General features: G+C 36.5%; 1 protein-coding gene across 4 annotated transcripts in view; it reads left to right on the forward strand.

The window, feature by feature from the left end:
* The window catches only part of LOC107093631 (extended synaptotagmin-2-like), a 63,633-nt gene that overhangs the window by 8,554 nt on the left and 33,549 nt on the right, over positions 1-21,530 (forward strand). For all 4 annotated transcript variants that reach the window (XM_015388808.1, XM_015388809.1, XM_015388810.1 and 1 more), the window contains exons 3-6: positions 18,122-18,163; positions 19,128-19,262; positions 20,340-20,416; positions 20,694-20,766. In XM_015388808.1, the coding sequence (XP_015244294.1) occupies positions 18,122-18,163; positions 19,128-19,262; positions 20,340-20,416; positions 20,694-20,766 (327 nt within the window). The remainder of the gene's footprint in view (positions 1-18,121; positions 18,164-19,127; positions 19,263-20,339; positions 20,417-20,693; positions 20,767-21,530) is intronic.

Consider the following 21,530-nt stretch of genomic DNA (forward strand, 5'->3'; position numbering starts at 1 on the left):
TGAGTAAACATTGATTTAATGTTCAGTGTTTATTGGCACGAAAAATAAAGCATTCTCTTCACAGAACACTGCTGGTGATCCACAGATTTTCTCTCATACATTAGTTCTAGACTTTTACCACACTGTTCAATAAAACTCTTATTTTCCTTCTCTTGATGCCATTTTTTTCTTGATTATTGACAGATTTTACTTGAAAATAATGCTGAAAGATAATATCCCTTTTCGTTTCTTGCAGACACCTGAAGGTTATATAAGCCAGCCAAAAAATGTTTTAAGATTGATTAATTTAGCTTTTATTGCTTGTTGGAGGTTTTTTCCCTTTCTTACGCAGTTCTTGGGGATTCCACGGTTTTCCCTCTTCTCATAAGGGATATATAGTAATATACAGCCTCCAACTAATTCTGAATCTTTCCTGGGGTCTCCTCCCATTGGCTTGTTCCTTCAAAGGTTGTCCCTCAGGGGACATCATTATCAGATGTCAGTAATGGCAATAATGGCGGTCAAAATCTACCCAGAAACATTCTCCTTAACCACGTGAGAGGCCCTCTGAGAAGAGCTTAAGCTGTTAAAGCAACAATGGGTGAATGGAAATAATAAACCCAGTGGTTTCAGAAAGACATATAGCTCAACTTAGTTTAGTATCAGTGAAGTGTAAAATGTTGGCATTAAGATGTGTAAGATTGCAAAAAATGCACCCTTCATTGTACACCATGAACATTGGCAGAGGGCCTCAGTTCTCTCATCATCCAGCAAATATTCCTGGTATGAGGTCTGATAGGCAGTGTGGGCTGCAGCTCATAGTTTGGAAGCGTGGATGGGTTGTAGTAATGGCACACTTTCATTGCTGAGAAAATAAACCCACACCAAACAGCTCTTTTACTCACTGCTGTCTGGAAACAAAGGGCGACTCAGTTTCTATTGCTCCGGGTCGTTCTTCTTGTTTTGCAGCTTTGCTGTTATGCGTAACTCTCCTCCACGGTCATAAATCTCTCGATTTCATCTCTGTTTTTCCTCCCTGGTTTTACTTAATGAAACCAAACTCTTTAGATCCACGTACAATGGAAAACCAGGTGCCTAATGTCAAACAGAGCAGAGAGGAGCATTGCAAGAATGCTATCTGTGAATGTCAATTATTTGGGTAAAACAAACAGACTCATGATCATGATGCTAATGTATAGGATATGTGATGTTTTCATGCTAATTGTATGGAGCATGTTGTGGAAGTAGGTAACTAAACTCTGAACCTGAAGAAGAGACTCTGAGGTTCCTGGATTCTGTCTGGGCATGGTGAAGGAATGAGGTCAGACAGGTAAACTAAAAGACTGCAGTTGAAATCAAGACTGTATTTTCTGTCAAGATGATGAAGAAAAAGACTCCAAACACATCGATATACAACGCAAATTGAGGAAAAATCTACCTTTGATAAATTTGGATAAATCTAAAACCTAAATATACTTTCTACTCAATTTCTACAATGCAAATCATGTCCCTCTCAAATGCAAATCACAATGCATTGCTGTGGGTGAAAGTTGCAATTTGAAGCAAAGTTGGACTCAGTCTGCATACTGCAGGCAGCCTTTCTATCTCCTTTCTATCTCAGCAATGCTCTGTCTTGGCTGCAGCAACTCCCTCTGGGCTTTTTAACAAAAAACAAACGTCACTAGAATCACAATCCCTTCCCATAAGTTTGTGTGCCGTGCTGACAACTTCACCCCCTAAATATCTCTGAGGCACCTTAAATGTTCACTATTTTAAAAGTTGTATTGGAACAAAAAGTACTCTGACTGTCAGGATATAAAATTACTGCATCAGGATCAGTTATAAGCATAAAAAATGTTGTAACTTTTATGTTGTTTAGCAGATTTTCTAATCTAACCAGCCTAGAAAATGTTCCTGCTGAATTAGCAGGATATTATCCTTTTTTTTTTTTTTTCTAATGTGCTAACCTACCAGTGCTGGAGGCATCTATTTATTTGACAAAACTTTGATATTTCTATGCAAGTTTCTTACTTTAATTTAGAAAATGTAGGCAAAAAAGATTGATTTTTATCACTTCTATTCTAGATTGGAGATATTTACAATGCAGTCCACTGTCGCTGCACGCGCATCCAGGAAGAATTAATGCTGCAAGTCAAAGATTCAAAGCAATCACATCCTAGAGCACGGTTTAATAATAAACTAAACTTGACTGCATAAATTGGTTTGATGAAAAGGATCAATTCAACTGTATTTACCAAAATTAGGATTGGTCCATCTAATTTAACTCAATTTATCTTTTGTAAAGATCGAAATAAGCTGGATTGAACCGAGTAACCCTAAGGTTGGGAAAAGGGCTGGTGAAAACGTTCTACTTTATTTCCTGTCCCCAAAATTAACACCTTTTGTTCTACTTTTATAAAATTATTATTTATTAGGAAAAAAGTATTAAGAAACAGCCTAATAAGCTCTGATATCTAAAGGTTTAAGTTGAGTCATTTCTGATCAGGTGCATAAATAATTCAGTTTTCTCAAAGTTGCAGTGATGTAAAGGCAAGTCTGAGTCAGAGGAGGTTGGTTAAGCTGAATAATTATTGGGTGTGACCAGACTGAGGATAGAAAAGTGTAGCTAAACTGTGTAAAAGCCTTTTTTCCTGTAAGGTTTGTTAACCTTCAAGGAAACAGTCAGTCTGTTCAGCTCTTAGAAAAACAAGCAGCAGCAAGCGCTGTGGAGCGGTTTTCCTCCTTCCTCTCCTCCCTCTCTTTAATGTGTGCACCAGTATAACACGGCATGGGTGGAGTTTTCACGTGCCTTTCGAAGTGCCAATGGGCCGGGCTCGGCTCTGCAGAAGAAACAGAAACAATGTTAGTTGAAAAGAGAGAGCCTCAGCTGTTCTTTTTCACTTAGACCTACGATTGTTTGACCCATTCATCTATGCTGTGGACAGAGATGAGGATCCTTTGATACTGCAGACTTTTGTCGTCATTCATCAAATTTTAAGAGGAAATGTTTGAACTACATAGAAATTTGAACCACACCTAAACACCTTCTTCCCTTTCCTCTTAACACCCGCTGCATCGCAGTGGATCTAAAACATAGCAGTAGGTGAGAAAAAATACAGACATTAACGTGAATCTACTAAACAATAGTCTGCCTGCTCAAACAGATGGCCTGTTGTGTTGTAATATAGAGAGCTGCGGTTCTTCCCTGGAGCCAAATAGGCTTAATAAGCTCACTGGGAGGCGGCTTCCATTTAAAGCTATTCAAACTACCTGCAGGCTTTAATGGAGATTCAGCTTCTCGCAGGTGGAACAACAAAAACAACCAGTATGACTGCAGTGGGCGTTATGACGATCGTATTTGAAAATACTGACGATCTGAAGCAGAGATACTGAAATATTTCAGACATATTTCATGTGTCCTTTGAATGCATCATCTCAGAAAGCAGTAGAAGTCATGCAGGCACCTTAAAACCACTAAAGACAGCCGAGTGCTGCATGGAGCTCAACTAAGGACTTTATCACTGCACACGAGAAGCTTAATACAGTTTTGTACTCATTATGTGCAGAGGAAAAAAATATTACCTTCCTGTCCTCACCGCTAGCAGTTAGCAATGATTAAGGGAACATTCACACTGTTGGTCCGGTCCGGTGATTCATCCAGAGGGTGGTAAAAGAAAGAAACTGACACAGATTAAGTGATTTGTGTTCATAACTGTGTAATTAAGTTACAATGGATCGTTTTAGGCTAAAAATTGACCCAGCATTTGGCTGATCAGGAAGAAAAGGAAACCTAAAGAAGAAAGTCAGTCTCATGGGGTTTCTGTGGCTACCTGTTGTTCAAATGTAGATTAGCACCTGCACCTCTTCCCTATTACACATTACAAACTACTTGATCTTTTATTTAAATACCCTGATTTGTTCTACACCTTCTTCTACTCCAGAAGTTGCTCTTACCTCGCATCTTTTGCCTGGCTGGCTTCGCACTGAAAGCGAACTACTCAAGGGTCCCGATAAGCCGTTAAGAGAACGCCATTTAACTCCACCTGGGTCCATTTCAAGGTTTCACATTGGGTTCCCATCAGATTAGTCTGTTCTACAAACAGTGTCTTGCATGATTAAAGTGCTCCAAAGGTTTTGGTGTGAAAGCTTTGTCTACAATGGCTCTCAAAAGTGGCTAAAAATGCTATAAAGAACTATCTAATGTACTATAATATTAAATGCCAGTCTTAGAAGCTTTGCTGGTTTTTATAAAGAATATCGCAATTGAATTTTCACAACATTGACATTATGACATTAAAAGAACCAGCAATATTTTTTCTTTCATTGGCTTGGAAGTAATGTGATTTATTATCATAAGTTTTGTTCACAGTAAATATCTTTATGAATCTTCAAATTATTTTTTCCTTATTTTAAAATCTAAAAATACAAGTTTTTTTGTTTTTTTTTTAGGTGGCAACAGATTTCTTATGGTAGGTATAGCAAAAATAATGGGTTGTGTGTTTTATTAAAAAGCCTTACAATATTTTAAACTTTTACTTAGCTGTGCTCAGGTCCAAATGGCTCATTGAATTTAAAAGACCACTTGTCTAGTTTGATTTTTTTTTTTTCTTTTATCTGGTTGGTAAATTTAGTGAACTGCTAACTAAGGTTCTGATCTCTGCAGAGCAGCCATGGTTATCACTAAGAGATAAATGCCTCTATTTATGGCGCCAATAAGACAAACCTTCATGATGACGGCATTTTCCTTGCTGAAAAAAGTGTAAAGTAAATTATAAACACTTAAAGTATCCAAACAACGTTAAGAATGCAGTCTATATGCTGGCCTTCACGTATCCCTGACCAATATGATGTCATACAGAAGCTATTCTGAGTTTATTGGTCAGAGAACATTATCTTCTGCTACGAACATCATGATTAATTTTCATACAAGATGCATATTTTATTATTGTTTGATTTTTATGTGTAGTGGACTTTTTAAACATTTAGATAAAATAAATACTTTTAAATAAATAGTTTACAGTTAAACTGTAAACTATTTGTAAAATAGTTTACATTTATCTTTATTTGTAAACTAACTGTAAACTAGTGTGCTACTATGTCTTAAAAATCACATTATATTTATTGAATATCAGCAGTATTTGACACAAGTCAGCTAAATAATGCTTACTGTTTAGAGTATGGTTTTAAAGACTTCTTTGGTATAGAGCCATGAAGGTAAACTTTAATAAAATAATTTACGACCTAGAGATTTACACGCGTTAAAAGTGTTTTCCAGGATGAGACGAAAAGGTTCCATAAATGGCTTTAAAAAATTATAGCTACAATGGACTCTTTATGGGATTATGTCCTTTATTTATTTTTGTTAAGGCCTGAAAAGCTTGCTGAAAGCAGGCTTTGCCTGGCATTGTTTTTGGAAAATGTCCTGCTGTATTAAAACATAGTGTAGACTCAAATAACACCAGATCTTATCCAGCTAGAATATCTGTCAGAGTAGAAGGTCATTGTTCTTTCTTTGTGCTTTTTATTTTAAGAAGTTGGGTTTAAAATAATCTGAATGAGAATAAATAAGAGTCTACATGGTTATTATTTAAATTTTTTTTTTTTCTTGTCAGACAAAATTTTGAAAATTATTATGATTAGAATCAAGCCTTGAACCTCCAGAAAGATTTTTAAGTTTATTAAATGCATCAAACGATGAATACCCTCTGTTAGTCTTTGAAAATGCATCAACTAACCCAATTCTCTTCAAAGCTCTTTGTATTGTCAGTAATTTCACTTAAAGATTAAGGGGTGAAATATAAACTCTGGGATGTCTCTAAGGAAACCTTTATCTACAGATGTTTCCCCAGAGAAGCCTCACACTATTCCTGACCTCCACATGGCCTTAGCATTTCCCTAGTGGATTGATATACTGCTGTCTGATAATCTTATTATACAGATTCAATTTTTTGATAACATTTGCTGCAAAAGAAAAAGCAAACATCCTGCTGTAACCAAATTTAAACCAGACCGTACTCTGTCAATTGAAACATTTGGCTTTTTTACAATGTGCACCAGATTTAGCAGCACCAAATAGTTTTGAATGTGAAATTCAGCGTTTCATGGATTGTCTTTCTGAACCATACATTTTGTGACAGAAAGCAGGTGTAGGAGTGACCATTAATAATTTACTCTAACCTGTTTAGTGGATGGCATGTTGCAATTGCATTATCATTTGATAACGTGGCAGCTTCCAAGAACTCTACATAGTGAAATGAAGGTGTATACCATAGTACTAAACAACTATGGACTACTTTGTGCTTGCTACACACTAATATAACACTTCATTAACACAAATGACATGGATTGGGTCATTCCCTCGTAGCTTGTCTCCTCAGATTTTTATTGCCTCTTAAATATCAATGGAAACACATTCTTGACTGGTAATTAATTTTTGATTCATTGTTTAATAGATGAAAATTTGTTCCATCGGATCAATTGATGGTTCGTTCAGTATTGTAATGTTGCAGCCATCCACTAGAACAGGCTTTCCCAGCCTTTTTTAAATTATGTACGTCTTTGGGCATTTTGTCTTACCATGAATATCTCTCTCAAACAAAAGTATTGATGATTGTCCAAAGTGAATAGTACAATAACTGATTATAAAATAAAAAAATATATATTTCACATATATATCATAAATCACATTATAAACCTGTATTTATAAAACTGGAGCTCCTCTGAGTAACTCCTTGATAATCACATTTAAACTTGATGAATTGGGAACAAAATACGGAACAAAAATTATAGTCGGACTGACTTAATTAGTTTTACTTTGTCATCAAGACCCCTGAGCTGCTTTGATGAGCTCCGATAGCTCAGTATGAAAAACCGCTGCTAGCGGGCTGTTCTTTACATCCAGTCTCTTCCTCTGCTTGGTTTTGATGGGTGTCAAAAGCTGAAGGCGAACTCAAACATACAGTATATGAAAAACTGAATCTTTGGTTGATAAAAGCTGGTTTAATTTTTCAATTGGTTCCTCAAAAAACAAAATAGATCCCAGCCCCATTTTATTTTACAACCTAAGAAATAAAATATTTTCATGTACACCTTGCAATGCACTCGCGCACCACTCGTGGTACGAGTAACCCTGGTGTGGAATCACTGGACTAGAGGGCTCAGTTGTTCATTCTTAAGGGCAGATTGAGCTTCTGCAACCGCACACATCAAATGTCGCTTGGGTCTGGTCGCGAACCAGTTTTGCTGGTATGCTTCAGCAACGTCGGTTCTGGAATTTTTAGGGACACATAGAAGTTTCCCACCAAAGCGCTATGGTGAGGCTATTCGAGAACTCGCAAGAATTTTGGCAGATGTTCACTAGAACTTCGGCAGTGCCAATGGGAGTGTTTATTTTCCAAAACAACAATGGCGCATCTGGAAGATATCACGGTCACAGAGATGGATCTAGAGTTGCTAGACATCGAAGAGGAACACGTTCTGTTAATGGAATTGGCAAAAAGACCAATTAACCTTTTGTCGTAGTTTTCCATTGTAGTTGTTCCTCGGTTTTTAAAAATGGCACGCCCCAGCACTGAATCGAGAAGGACGACCACACAGACAGCCAGAATGGCATACCAAGGACCGATCACAGCTGCTTTTTGTCTGCGAACTTCCGCTTGGAGTCTGTGTGGGTTTGCGACCATCTGACGAGTAGTCAGGATATTTTTGAGGTGCACGACGACGGTTGCAGAACCTCAGAGCGGGGGGTGTGGTCGTGCACAGAGACAGATTTGACGGTTGCAGAGGCTATATGTCAGAAGCATAATTTGGCCTTTAAGTGAAGCCTCACTGTCATTTGCAAGGGAAGCAACGCTAAAGCAGAAGCCTACTATAGCAGAAACAGATCGATCCAGCATGCGGTCCAAGATTTTTTATACTTTTGAGTGGCATCAAAAGTACAGAATGCGCTTTTTGTTCTTTTAGTAAATATAAACACTCAATAAACTCCATGATTTATCACCTAAATAGCGCATATTTTGCTGTGCCACATCACAGATCAGCATAACTTCTCTTCTGTGCTCAAAAGTCAAGGATGTGATGAAAGTGGAGGGCTTTTGACACAGTTGTAACATTATAGAAGAAGACATGCTAACAACAAGCAGGGTAGATTGGGAAGGCTTTTGTGAATTAATGCACTTCGCGGAATCAAGTTTTAATCCTTCTCTTAGAGCAACCAGAACAACCTGTTCAAAAGTGCTGCTAATGTTACAAATCTCTTCCACCAGATTGTTTGATGTCACTAAAACAGAAAACTATATAACAGTTATATCCACCTCATTGAAATAAAGTAGCATATCTAAGCTATCAGACAGGATGTTGGACACATATTCATTTTTGTTTTTATGCAATAAGTTAATAGGGTCCTGTTTTGTTAAACATTTATGTATAAATAAGTTTAGCACTTTGCAAGAAAACCTTATTTTTGGGTAATTTAGTCAGTAATTAATACAGTTTGCACAGTAAATAGTTGAATATAACAATGTACAAATGTTTTAACTCGGTATATTATTACAAATATATAGCCTTTCGTGTTATATAAAAAATTATCCTAATACAACAGAGTAAACTCAGGTTTTTAAGAAAATTGGCACCTGTCAGGTAAATTCATAGTAAAAATGTAATGCACAAATTAGTGCATTGGTGTGAAGTGGAATGGAAAGAGTAGCATTTCTTTTTTTCTTTTTTTGTGCTGCTTTAGTAAATTGAAAATTGTACAAGTTCAAAAAATGTTGCATTCAAAACACACCAAGTTAGTCATCAGCTTACATCCTGTTCAGTTTTTTTTTTGGTATTTATGTGCCCAGTGGTTAGTGGTTAGTCACAGCTGAAACTAAACGCGGCAATTCTTAAAAACGAAAAACTGTTCGTCTGATGTATGAGCAGTATAATCAGTTGTTAGAGAAGTCTGGACATAAATCCAACCCAGAATCTGGGAAAGGATTTTGCAACTAATCTTCGCATATTTACTCTAATCACTTTTGAGGTGATTGAGCTGTTTCGCAAAGAGAAATAAGCAATAATAGTGTCTGTAAATCTACAAATTAAAAAACTGAAATTGCAAAAGACTGTGTACAATGTGCATCTCACTTTAAAGACTTTTTCCTTTCATTCTACAGTACTGCACTATTTTATGCTGTTCTTTCTTGTAAAATACCAATAGTGTAGTTGTAACCTGATAAGGCATAGATTTAAAGGTTCTGAACACTTTTTCAAAGCACTTAGGCCACATTTCATTTAGATTCACTTCTGTTGGACGAGTTGATGGGTAAAAAGCCTAAGCAGATACATTGTTTTGGCTCTCTCCTTACTGGAATCTTAAGGTTGAGGAACGGCAAGTTTTTTTATTTCAGTGAACATTTTTTAAGGTCCTGTTCTTTGTTCTCAATCTGAGATTTTGCTCTGGAGGTGTGGCTGAAGTAAAGTGTAGGATTTCCAAGCAGCTGGTGCATAGCTGAAGCATGACTCTTAGTAGAAGCACCAATAGAGATGCTTCAGCTTGCTGCTAATTGTTGATTGGTCACCTAAAAGTCTGTGGTGAGTCATCGTTTTGCCTCAAGTCTGATTCTTTTTTTTTTTTTTTGTCCTTTAAAGAGGTTAGAAAACAACTCTGCGTATCGAAACATGTGGAAGTCTGTGCTGTTGTGGGTGTGTTGCTACAGGCAGATGAAACACAATCCAGCAATGCTTGTTTCTGCTGTACAGCAGCAAGTTTGGATGGATTTTGTGTTTGGAAAGACACTGGATTACAGCTTATCAAAATAACATGCTGGTATTATAACATATAAAAACTTTATATTTCGCTTGTCCCCTACTAAGAAAAACATCTGCCCTACAATGAACTCTTCCATTGTAAGCGACCGGTTTTATGAGTTAGTCCTGATTCATGAAAATGGAATTAGTTCCCATGGGACTTAAAGTAATAAATGGTTGTTGTTGCATTTTCGTTTTTTTGTTTTTTCACCATTTTCTTGTGAGGGGCTACAAAACTACTCAGTCATTACTCATCTACTTCCTGCTTGACAGCCTGAGGGACATATTTGTGTTGACTTTTAATCTGTTTTCATCTGTCCAAAGGATGTAGTTATTAAAATGTTTTCTAGTTTAATTAGATGTATCTTTGCAAACCTAAGTCATGCTGCCAACCATCTTAAGCCGGGAATATACCTTTTCATACCTTTTCAGGCCGATTTTTCAGTCGTGCAAGATTTTTTTGGATCGGGCCGAGTCTCAGCCTCATTGTGCGTCCGGCGCCATGAAGTATACAGGGGGTTACGAGGGGCTATCAGCCTATCAACCACCCCCTGATCAGGAATCATAAGGTCAGGAGAAAATCAAACGTGTTTGAAATTCAGTCGGCCATCGTAAGGTGTTTGTGTGCAAATCTTGCTGTTAAAGCAGAGCTAAAAGCGTCCACGAGAACCTCGTGCACGTGCAAACAAGGGTATTTTTCTTCTACCGGATTGCAAGTCCGACCAGCAGCATCTCTCGGCTGTGAGTCTGAGGTGTGGTTTTTGGACGTGCAGTGTGAGCAGTAAGATCGCATTAGACATCAGGCAGTACAGAGTAAGAACATGCATCATGAGCTGTGAACTTTTAAACCCTGCAGTTTTGTTGTACAGTTTGATCTGTAAATGAGTACAATGATTGAATATACCATACATCGTATGCCTGGCTTTAAACCCCTTTTTCCTGATGGCTGAAAACCCTGTTTAAACCTGCAAATAATCAGCTTGTAATGGCAGTGGGAACAGCTACCACTGAAAGGGGTGAGGCTCCGATCTGCATACAATAGTAACATCAGAACCTGCTAATTCACGTGATACCATTGAGCACAACGAATGTACGTCACAACATTGCGCCACTCGCTTCTGATCTAACAAGTCAAAGCAAATAAATAAAGCACACTTACTGTGCCCTGGCTCCCTTCCATGTTGCCCTCCATTGTTTACTTGCCTGATTTCTGTCACACTGATTTCTGTGACATCATCAAAGCTAAGCGCGATGGTGTCACCAGACATGCAGCAATAGGGGCACAGGGGCCATACAGCTTGCCAGAAGTGGTTTGACCCGACTTTTTTTTGCCAATTAAAAGGGAGCCAAATGCTAATTGTTAGCGGGTCCAGCCGTGTTTGAAAAAACAGCATTTACCTGCTAATCGCAGTGAGAAAGAGACTTTAAAGTGACTAAACTTACTGAGAGGTCCAGTTCCTTTTCCAGATTTTCCAACATTTTAACTTTTGGACCTAAATTAGTTTGGAACTGATCATGAAACCTTTCCCAGGTTGAATTCAAAAGCAGAATGTGCTTGATCTAACCTAAAATAAAAGTTTGGTCACAGCAGTGGCTTCTCTACATTTATTGCTGATATCCTTCCTTTTTTGGTAATGTGTTAATAAGTAAGGATCAACAAACTGCCTCAAATCCTGTTTTTTTGTTTTTTTATATAGTTCTCTACTTAACTCCTGCATATTTCCATCTTGAATCATGCAGAAACCACAAGGGATGGTTTAGTTTTCCCATGACTTTATTTAAAGTCATGGAAAACGATTAAACATGGCTGTTTTAACCATTCCTCTTCCAATCTGTTTCTTGCATTTTCCATTTTATTGTATAAAAAAAAAGTTTACTTCATACCACTTCATTTTATTAGTTGCTTTAACTTCTCAGAAAGTTAGCATTTAGAGGAGCAGTATTTAGTTCATATGCTCCACTTATCTGGAACAAACTCCCAGAAGACTGGAAAAGAGCTGAAAACCTGAGTTAAAAACAACAACAAAGTTAAAAACCCATTTGTTTAGAACTGCTTTAGACTGTTTAAGTTAAACTGTTAACTGAGGTATTATTAGTTTAAAGTTTTGATCTGTTTTATTTGATTTACTACCAACTTTTATCATGTTTTTAATCTTAATTGCTTTTCTTCTGCTTTTATTTTTCTTCTATTTAATATCTAACTCCTGTAAAGCACTTTGAATTGTCCATATACTGTGCAATTCAAATAACCTTTCCTTGCTTTGATTCTTTTGTTTTCTCATCTATGCTGCTTATTAGTCATAAAATACTAAATTAATAATTTGTTATTAATTATGTATACATTGAGCAAATTAATTATGTTTGATTCAGATCACTTGTTTTGTTGGGTTTTTTTATTTTAGAGATGACTTTCTTGATGGATGTTGGCATCGTCGAGACCTTTTCAAGGCTAAACTAAAGTAGTAAATGCTGCAGTTTTAGCTCCTGTTTAACCTTTAATAAACCTCTAGGAACACACTGTCAGAAGACACGATGATTTGTTTTTCATTTGCATGTTTAGCCGCTTTTTACCTCATGTTTGACTTCCCTGCCTTCCTGGAGTCAGTTGGATTAAATGGGAACTAATTATTTTCCTCTCCTTTTAGCTTTTCTGCTTTTACTGTATATTCAGATCTGCTTGAGGTTATGTAGCAGTCAAATGTTTAATGAGTGAGTTATTAGACAGGATTAATGGAGAATAACAAACCGCCGATAAATTCCACTGCTTTAGTTAAAACCTGCATTGTATGATTATTACAGTCACATCTGCAAACAAACGCCATGGCTGACCCCTCCCCTCCTGAAACATGAACACAAAGAGCAACAAGATGCAAATAAGACAGTGGTTATTAAAATCAACTGAGTTTTACTTATCCGATTAATCGGCTAATGTTTTGCATACTTAGTATTTATGTATATGAATGGATGGCTAATAGTTTTCTGTGCTCACTTTGTCTATTGTCTACAAAGTAAAAAACAAAAACAAAAAAACAATAAAGATTCTGCACTATTGAACAGCATAGACCACACAGGGTGTAATCTTTAGTAGAAAACCCAGCATGTGATGAAGATGTTCTCATCAGGGTGAGGTTGTTTGCTGATGTTTGGATACATGACTGCGTGAACATGAGTCACACTGTACATACTTCCTCGCATAACACTCTGGGTCACAGGAGGTGTTTGGGTTGACCTACTGTAGCAACTTATCTTTATGTTTAAACTAAAATAAAAGCCCCAGGCATTTAGCATGATTACCAGTTTTAAGTAGCAGCAGGTTTTATTACAGATAATTGTGTTGAAAAATGTCTTCTTCATTCATGTTTCGACTGTTCTTATCTTTACTTAAGTTGGTTGTTAAGTAAACATTTGATGCTGTCACCCTTTAGCTCTCTGTATGCCTCATAAAGAGAAGCAGTACCCAGAAAGCAGTTTATTATAGTTAGAAAATGATTCATGTTTTTTTTTTTTTTATCTGATAAATTCTGCTTTTCTCTTTCTCTCTTGATACATACAGGTATAGACATTATAAATAAGATATATTTATGCATCTTTTACAGTATATTTTGATGATGGTTACTCAACCAGGATATTAATGGTGGTAGGGCTGAAACAATGAAACAGAATAATTGATTATTTAAATAATCGTCAACTAATTTAGTCATTTATTAACAATTAACTTGAGTTTAGAGATTCAAAAACATGCCTACAGCTGACAGTGACCCATCTAGAGCAGTAACTATACAACTGTTAAATATATAAACATTTTTTATCAAAGATAATTACAAAAAACTTTTAGTCCATCAATAAGCTCCATCCAAAACTCCTCAAGTGGAAATATTTTAGTATCACCTGGTTTAATTCTGTAAAAGATCTTCATATTATTAATCAATTAATCAAAAAATGAATCGACAGATAGATTAGCAAAACACTCGTTAGTTGCAGTCCTAAATGATACGAGTCAAATGTAACGAGGTTTGCTTTGATTACTTCTCCTGCTGTGTGAATTGTTTCTTCACTGTGAGGTCCATGAAAGCAATCATTAATACTGCAGTCATCTTTTCAAATTCCAAATTGCTTCTTTAAATATTTGTGATACATAGAAAAAGAATATTTTGAAATTTCATGTCAATTGATTCGATTTTAAGATCTTATTGATGACTGAATGTTATTTTGTAATTTTCAGTTGTATTTTATTTTTATCTGCTGAAATGAATGTTTTCAAACCAACTTGCTCACTTTTTTGTTTCATTAAACTAAAAAAATAAATGATTTTTTTGGTTGTTTTTTTTTGTTTTTTGTTAGAACAAAGCAGCCCTACAGTACAAACAGCTTTGATCTGCTGTTAGAAACAGTAGATATTGCTAAAGATATTACTTTGATAGGAGTGATAGACTTTCCTCCTGCATCTTCTCACCTTAGCCTGTTTTAAATACATCACATTTGACACCCTTTGCTTATAAACATCAAACTTCTGCAGAATCCTCCTTGTGTCTATTATGTAACGGGTCTGTAACTCCTGGCTGTCCACTGCAGCTTTGATTCTGCTGCATAAACATCCTGTCAGACTCTAAAGCAGAATCATTCCTTGTCAAACATCACACATATTCCACATGTGCTGCTGCAAGGCCTCTGTTGTTATTTCTAGGATTCAGATATCTGTGTTGTGACTTCATTCTAAAAATAAAGCCTACTGGTTCAGATTTGGGTTTTAATGTTCTTAAGGGAACTAGATGATATATTTTTGTGGCAAAGTTAAATACACAGAGTGAATTGTTGGAGTTGAGGAACAGTGAGTTGTGGTCAGCTAGCAGAGGAGTGTTTGAAATTGATCTGCTGCAACAACCATAGAGACAAAAGGCCAGCCTCTGCTGTTGGACATCAGAAGAAGACATTTCTTTAACAGAATCTAATCTGGTTAAAGTTTGATGTTTTCTATCATCTATGAGCTCCGTGTCTTCATTGGATCAAATGTTCAGATTTTAAATGAAAACAAATAATCTGGTTTGATCCTCACACGTTAGATTATCTTATGAAAACAGTTACTGGTCGTTTTACCAAAATAACTGACGAGAATTAAAGGTTACAGCATCATTAGACTTTGTAACGCAAACCTTGCCTTAATGATAACCAATATGATGAATATTAATTGCTTTGTTTCGTTCTTCTTTAAAAAAAAGTGATTTCCTTTAAATATAAGTTTTTAGCCCCTACAACACATTTAATCAAGGTTAAATTAATCAAAACTTAGGAGTCTTACTGCTTCTCTTTTCTGCCATGCTATGCAGATATATGCTGAATCTCTGACTAATGAGGATTTTATATCAACTGTATGAACATAAAAAAAAACCTCTTAGCTCAATGATTTTTATACATACAAGTTTATTACCATGGTTAACCAAATTTATTTAAAAATCTCCTCATAATTACAAAGCAATCTGCTGTACTTGCATTTAACAATAGTGTTCAAATGAGTGGGGGAGTGGCGGCCTAGTGGTTAGGGCTTAGGGCTTGACATGCTATGGTAGATCGTTCCACAATATTGGAGGTGAAGGCAAGGTCCTCTTAGTTTCTGCTTAGATTTAGAAAAAATAAGGAGCTGCTGGTTGGCTAACCTAAGGGAGCAGGCAGGGTTATGGATCACAGTATATCTGAACGAAAGACATTAACTATATGATGGTAACTATAGAGGGGGCAAGATATTAAGAGATCTAAATATTAATATGATAACTTCAAAAGGTATCCTAAAACCTACAGGTAGCCAATGAAGATTTCATTCCAGTTGAGTTTGGCTGCAGCATTTTGCACATCCGACAGGCGCCTGATGGATGCATCACTGACCCCAAAATAGAATGAGCTACACTAATCCAGCCTACATGTAAGAAATACATGAATCACAGATTCATTGCTGCCTTAATATAAATAGCTTTAAATTTACTATCTTTAAAAGAAAAAACAAAGAACAGATTTACAATCACTCTGAACTGGCTTTTTAACTGTAGGATCTGCATCACTCTAAACTCCCATATTTGGGATAATCGATCTAATATATTTTGCCAGGGAACCAAAATCTATATTGGAGGTGTCAATAATATCACCTCTGTTTTTTGCATGTTCAAATGTAAAAAAAGTTTAAAGCTATCCATTACTTTATATTAATAACACATTTGAACAGTAAGTCCAATTAGAAGCTCTTGGTCTTTCAAGAGGGAGATGAATGTGCGAGTCATGTGTATAAAAGCCCCAAACCCAGAATTTCATAAACATACAACCATGGGGAAGCAGGTATGAGGAAAAGGAGAAGAGCAAGAGGCCTAACACTGACCCCTGTGGTACCCCACACTGAAGAACAGCAGCAGAGGACCCAAAAGTTTGATTAAGAAGGTTCACTCTGCCGAATAGAAAATGGAATCACTGTAATACAGTAGCCGTCAAACCCACACACTGCTCTAAATGAAAAATAAGATATTATGATCAACCGTTTCAAAGGTAGCAGGTAAATCTAGGAGCAAAACGATAACGCAGTTCCCTTAGTCAGTGGTGCAGTACCGAGTAAAGCTTTAAAACCTGTGAAGCATCTGTTCTATCGTTTTTGAGCTAAAAGGTTTGGATGTAGAAAATGGTAAATTACTGCCTGTTTAAAAGAACACCCGAGGTCATGCTGAATGTAGTGCTCTGCAATAATGGGGGAAACCTCGGGGAGAGCTTCATATGGAGAACCTAAGGGCTTCATGTGAGCAACGCTTTCCTGCAAGGAAAGCTTGTGAAACTGACTCAAACATAATGAAGACAGCAGAGGGTCGGAGTTGCGGAGTAAACTTAAGAAATTTAAAAGTTTTTCCACAAACTTCCTGGCAGGGCTCAAAGAACCAGCATAATATTTTTTAAATAAAACATGAGGTTTGTGACAAATTTCCTTAATGACGGCAGAAAAATGTCCTTAACAGTTTTCTGATTAAACACTTTTTTTTTTCATATTTCAAGTAATTTTGAAAATACATCCTTCTATTGCTTCCATATGATTGAATGATTGTGGGTGGTCAACTTTAGGATTGTATTAGACACCCAACAACTTTCATGTTGGCAAAGAATACATTGTAAAATGAATGAAAGTCTAAAAATTTTTCATTGAAAGCTGGCAGTGACTTCCCCCAAGTAGTAAAATAATAATTTCAGTAAAATTGCCTGTCTTCACAACATTTTGTTTCAATTGTTTGACAGCAGTGTTTAGTTTTAGCCACACTTTCTGGGTTATTAAAGGTTTTTAAATCATTAATTTGTTCCTTTTCACCTGAACACCATCCTAGAAATAAGACCTTAGGTCGGTGGCTGATCATTTTAATTTGGACTTAGACCTAGGCTAAGACTCAACTTTATTTATCCCTGGTTCCAGTATTCTTGTTTTTGTTCAGCTCATCTGCGCATGTGCGAGCAGATATACATCCAAGTCACCTTAAATAATGTAGTTATGGTACTAAAAGTATCATTAAATCTCTAAAGTATGCTAATGCACATCTTTAAATTTTTTTTTTACAACTTTTCTGAGACGATTTGATGCTTTTTAAATTGCGTTAAACTGCTTGTCTGACGTCATAATTGGTCATGATCAGAGCAGTCCGGCAAAATATGATTAAACCATGTTTATCTGCATTTTAGTTGTTTCTTTCTTTAGGTTACACACTATATACCATAATGTTAACACGAAAGGAAAAAAAAAATCAAAAAGACTAGATTTGTTTACACTCGAAGCTGAAAAATTTGCTCCCAGAAGTAGCTTAGGATCACATTTCCGGTGCAGACGAGTGATAAAACAGCAATTTGCATTTACGGTAAACAGCAAATGCATTTATTTTCTCAGGAAATTCATTATTAACCTTTAACATATTATAGTTTAGTTTCGAGGGCGACCCGGATGTATATCTTGTTGTTCTGTAAAACTTTAACAGTGGATTGTTTTTTTTAAACTGTTACGGAATGACTATGACCTGGATGACATAGAATCTTCTCCAGTATATCTAGTTGCTTATGCACAATTGAGCTGATGGTACCGATCGTATAGTAAAAAAGGACAGCTGAACTAATGCAGATCAGGTATATTAGGGCACCTCCAAAGGATGGAGGTGAAAGTTTCCTCAGAATGTCCTGAGTGTGACCTAATGTCCTTGATGCGTGTTCGTGCCTGGCGCTAGAGGAGTCACCGTGTTCTATGACTGAATAGCTTAAGATGAGCAAATATTGTCTCAAAGATTCAAAAGGGTTGAGACTGTTATTGAAGAGCAGTTCATTGATTCTGACTGTATCCCTTCTGTTCTTCCAGGTCCATTATCCAGATGTGGAGAGAGTGGAGTGGCTCAATAAGGTACAGATATGAGCATTCGTTGTTTCATGTGATTTCCACCACAAACCTCATCATGTTCCTAATAGCTTGACAAAGTAGACAGTATAGGGTTTAAAATAGACACTGAATCTGGATTCCTGAGGGACCGCACCCCAGCGATTGAGCTCCACAGAGGGATTGAAACAAGAGAATGTGATCAGTTCCTGGAAGAGATTTGCTGACTGTAAATGTTTGTTTGCCCTTCCAGGGCATTCCATTCCCACTACCTAAACAACAAGATTGATGTTTACAGCAGTGGCTTGTTTCTAAATTATATATGTATTGGAAGCACTCAGAGGCCTTTTAAAGGTGATCTGTGCTTCCTCTAAACCATATTATTGCTAGTAGTTAACTGAGAGGTATCTGAAGAATGGGCAGAGAGCCTTTCTTTTTTAGACTCTTTCACTCTTCAAGTGCAGATAACCTGGGGAAGAATAATGTCTAAATTCCACAAATACTTGAACTCTGATGTAGAAAACAGCATAAAGGTTTCAACCTCTCTGATGAGCTCTTTGTTTAGCTGCAAACTTCATTCTGAAAAATATTCTAACAGAAAACATGTCTCAAATTAATCAGACATTAAGGAAATACCTATAATTACAGGGCACTTTGAAAAGTTTTTATACCCAACAGCATTTTTTTTATTACCTTTAAACAGCAAACATTGATCTATTTTATTAATATTTTATCTAATAGACCAATACTAAGTAGAGCATCAATATAAAAGCAGAAAAATGACACATTTGGAAGCTGCCATGCGTATTGTATAACACCTACTACTTACTCTACAGCTTCTGTTTGTTGTACTGGTTTCAATAGCAAACTGGAAACAAAGTTGTAGCTCTCAATCAATGGGGTTGATGGGTTGGTATGGATTATGTTCTTGGAGGTAGATATATCAACCCCTGTAAAGCATCTTACTCTTTATCTCTCTGCTTTCCTTCAGACAGTGAAGCAGATGTGGCCGTTCATCTCCCAGTTTGTGGATAAACTGTTCAGGGAGACCATCGAGCCGGCTGTGAGAGGAGCCAACCCTCATCTCAGCAGCTTCTGCTTCACCAAGATCGACATGGGAGACAAGGTATGGAGAGAAGACATTATTCAGTAGAATAAAGTTGGTTAGATCTGGTTTATACAACGAGCTGATCAACAACCTTGACAAGTTTAGTGATTTAGTGTAGTATACGGAAAATGCTCTCAGGTTACCAAACAGGCCAAACGATATTCTAATGCAAGCTTCCTCAATTCCAGCATATTTTAAATGTGTCTCTGCTTCAACAACTCAATCAATGGCCTGATTGTTTGAGTCAGGTCTGTGAAGCAGAGAAACATCTAAAAATGTGTGTTTTTTTTACAATATATAAACTCTTATATTTACACTTACATCTTTGCTAAAAAAGCAGGTATTTTCATTGACATTTGGGAGAAAATAATACTTTAAACAGTTAGTGTTGTAGAAAGGGTTTGTTTGTTGTCCTTTTTTTGCAGCTGGCCTTTTCTAATATTTGATTTAAGTGTTTAAAAGGAAACATTTTACTATCCCGGTCAGCGCTTATTGACTTGTTTCGGTTTGGTTTGCAGAGAACACTTTTATTGTTTTTGTGCTTTACTCTTACAGTAAAGACCAAATATTATGTCCATATATCAGATAAACTTGGTTCTGATTCCTGGTAGCATCATTACGTAGAAGATTCATTCAAATAAAATTAAGCACATGTCCACATATCTACTGCTTAAATCGTATTCTCTCTGTTAAAAGCAGAACCAATCTTTGTTTCTACTGCTTATTGTTGTTTTCAAGCTGCTTAGTGACTCAGATGGTTTTAAATATAACTGAAACATCGATTGAACTCATTCCAGCTGCTGTATTCTTTTACAGGTCATCAGACTTTTTGTTTCTTACAGTTTATTTTAATCAGTTTACAACTTTACCAATCTTTGGTATCTGTTAAATCAGAGTAAGTTTTAAATGTTTCTTCATTGCACTTCTGTTTAATATGTGATTTTATGCCCTTGAACCTTGTTGGAATTCAGAAGCAGAGTTGGTCTATTTTAGAAAAGCTTTGATCTTTCACCTGAGCTGAAAGCTTTTTCCTCCAATCTGAGAGAGAAGCTGCTCCTTTTAACCTTTTTTGTTTTCATGTTTTTGTTTCTGCAGCCAATTAGAGTGAACGGGGTGAAAGTTTACACAGAAAACGTGGACAAGAGGCAGGTTATCATGGACCTGCAGATCAGGTAGACCTCCTTTCCACATTTCCAGTGTCGTCATGGTGCTTCTGACTATGCTTTTTTTTTTATAAAGCAAAGATAGTATGAGTTAAGTCTTAGTTTATGTTGCACATAGAGACTGTTAGAGCCACACAAAAATATCCTATATTTAGTTTTTTTTTTCTATGTTAATGACTGAAACTTTTAGCAAAATATACTTCTATTATATTGTTACTATTGTTTTTCACATTAATTCTTTGCTTTCTCACTTGTTTCTTTTTGTTTTTTTCACTCCTACATTTAGTTTTGTTGGCAACACAGAAATTGACATTGACATCAAGAAGTACTACTGCAGAGCTGGGATCAAAAGCATTCAGGTATGACGGATCAGCTTTTTAGACAAAGTTGTGTGTACCCTTCGTTTAATGTAAGAAAAACCCACAGAGGTAAAAAATTTTTACTTGAATCTGAGAGAAGTGATAAATAAATGAAAAATATATATTCTATGCTTCCAAAGATGCTCAGTAGGTTTAAGGTCAGGGCTCATAGAAGGCCACTTCAGAATAGTCCAATGCTTTTCCTCTTAGACATTCTTGTTTTTAGCTGTGTGTTTGGGTCATTATCCTGCTGAGCCCAAGCCTCCTGACACTGGGCAGCACCTTTCTCTCTGGAATCCCTGGATAGTCTTGAAATCTCATTGGACCCTGCAGAGATTCCAACACCAGATGAAGCAAAGCAGTCCCAGATCATAACAGGACCTCTTCCATGTTTCACAGTAGATAAAGTGTTTATTTTCTGTCCTAGAACAAAAAGCTGATTGGGCAATTTTTGTCTCACCTATCCGGAGGTTTGCTATGGTCATAGTGGATACATCTTGATTAAACAAATATCACATTATTTTCACTCTTTCTAGTGGTATAATTTTTTTCCAGGCCTATATACCGTATTTTCACGACTATAAGGCGCACATAAACGTCTTTTTTTTCCCTCAAAATGTGCGGTGCGCCCTTTGGTGCGGTGCGCCCTATGTGTGTTGTAACTGCGACTTTTGAGACCACCTCATTGAGGAGATGATGAAAGAGTGGCTGAATGTAAGGAGACCAGGTGTTTTTTTCCACTCATCACCATCACAGTTAATATG

This window comes from Cyprinodon variegatus, unplaced genomic scaffold, assembly GCF_000732505.1.
Source record: "Cyprinodon variegatus isolate N-32 unplaced genomic scaffold, C_variegatus-1.0 Scaffold436, whole genome shotgun sequence".
Taxonomy (NCBI): Eukaryota; Metazoa; Chordata; class Actinopteri; order Cyprinodontiformes; family Cyprinodontidae; genus Cyprinodon; species Cyprinodon variegatus.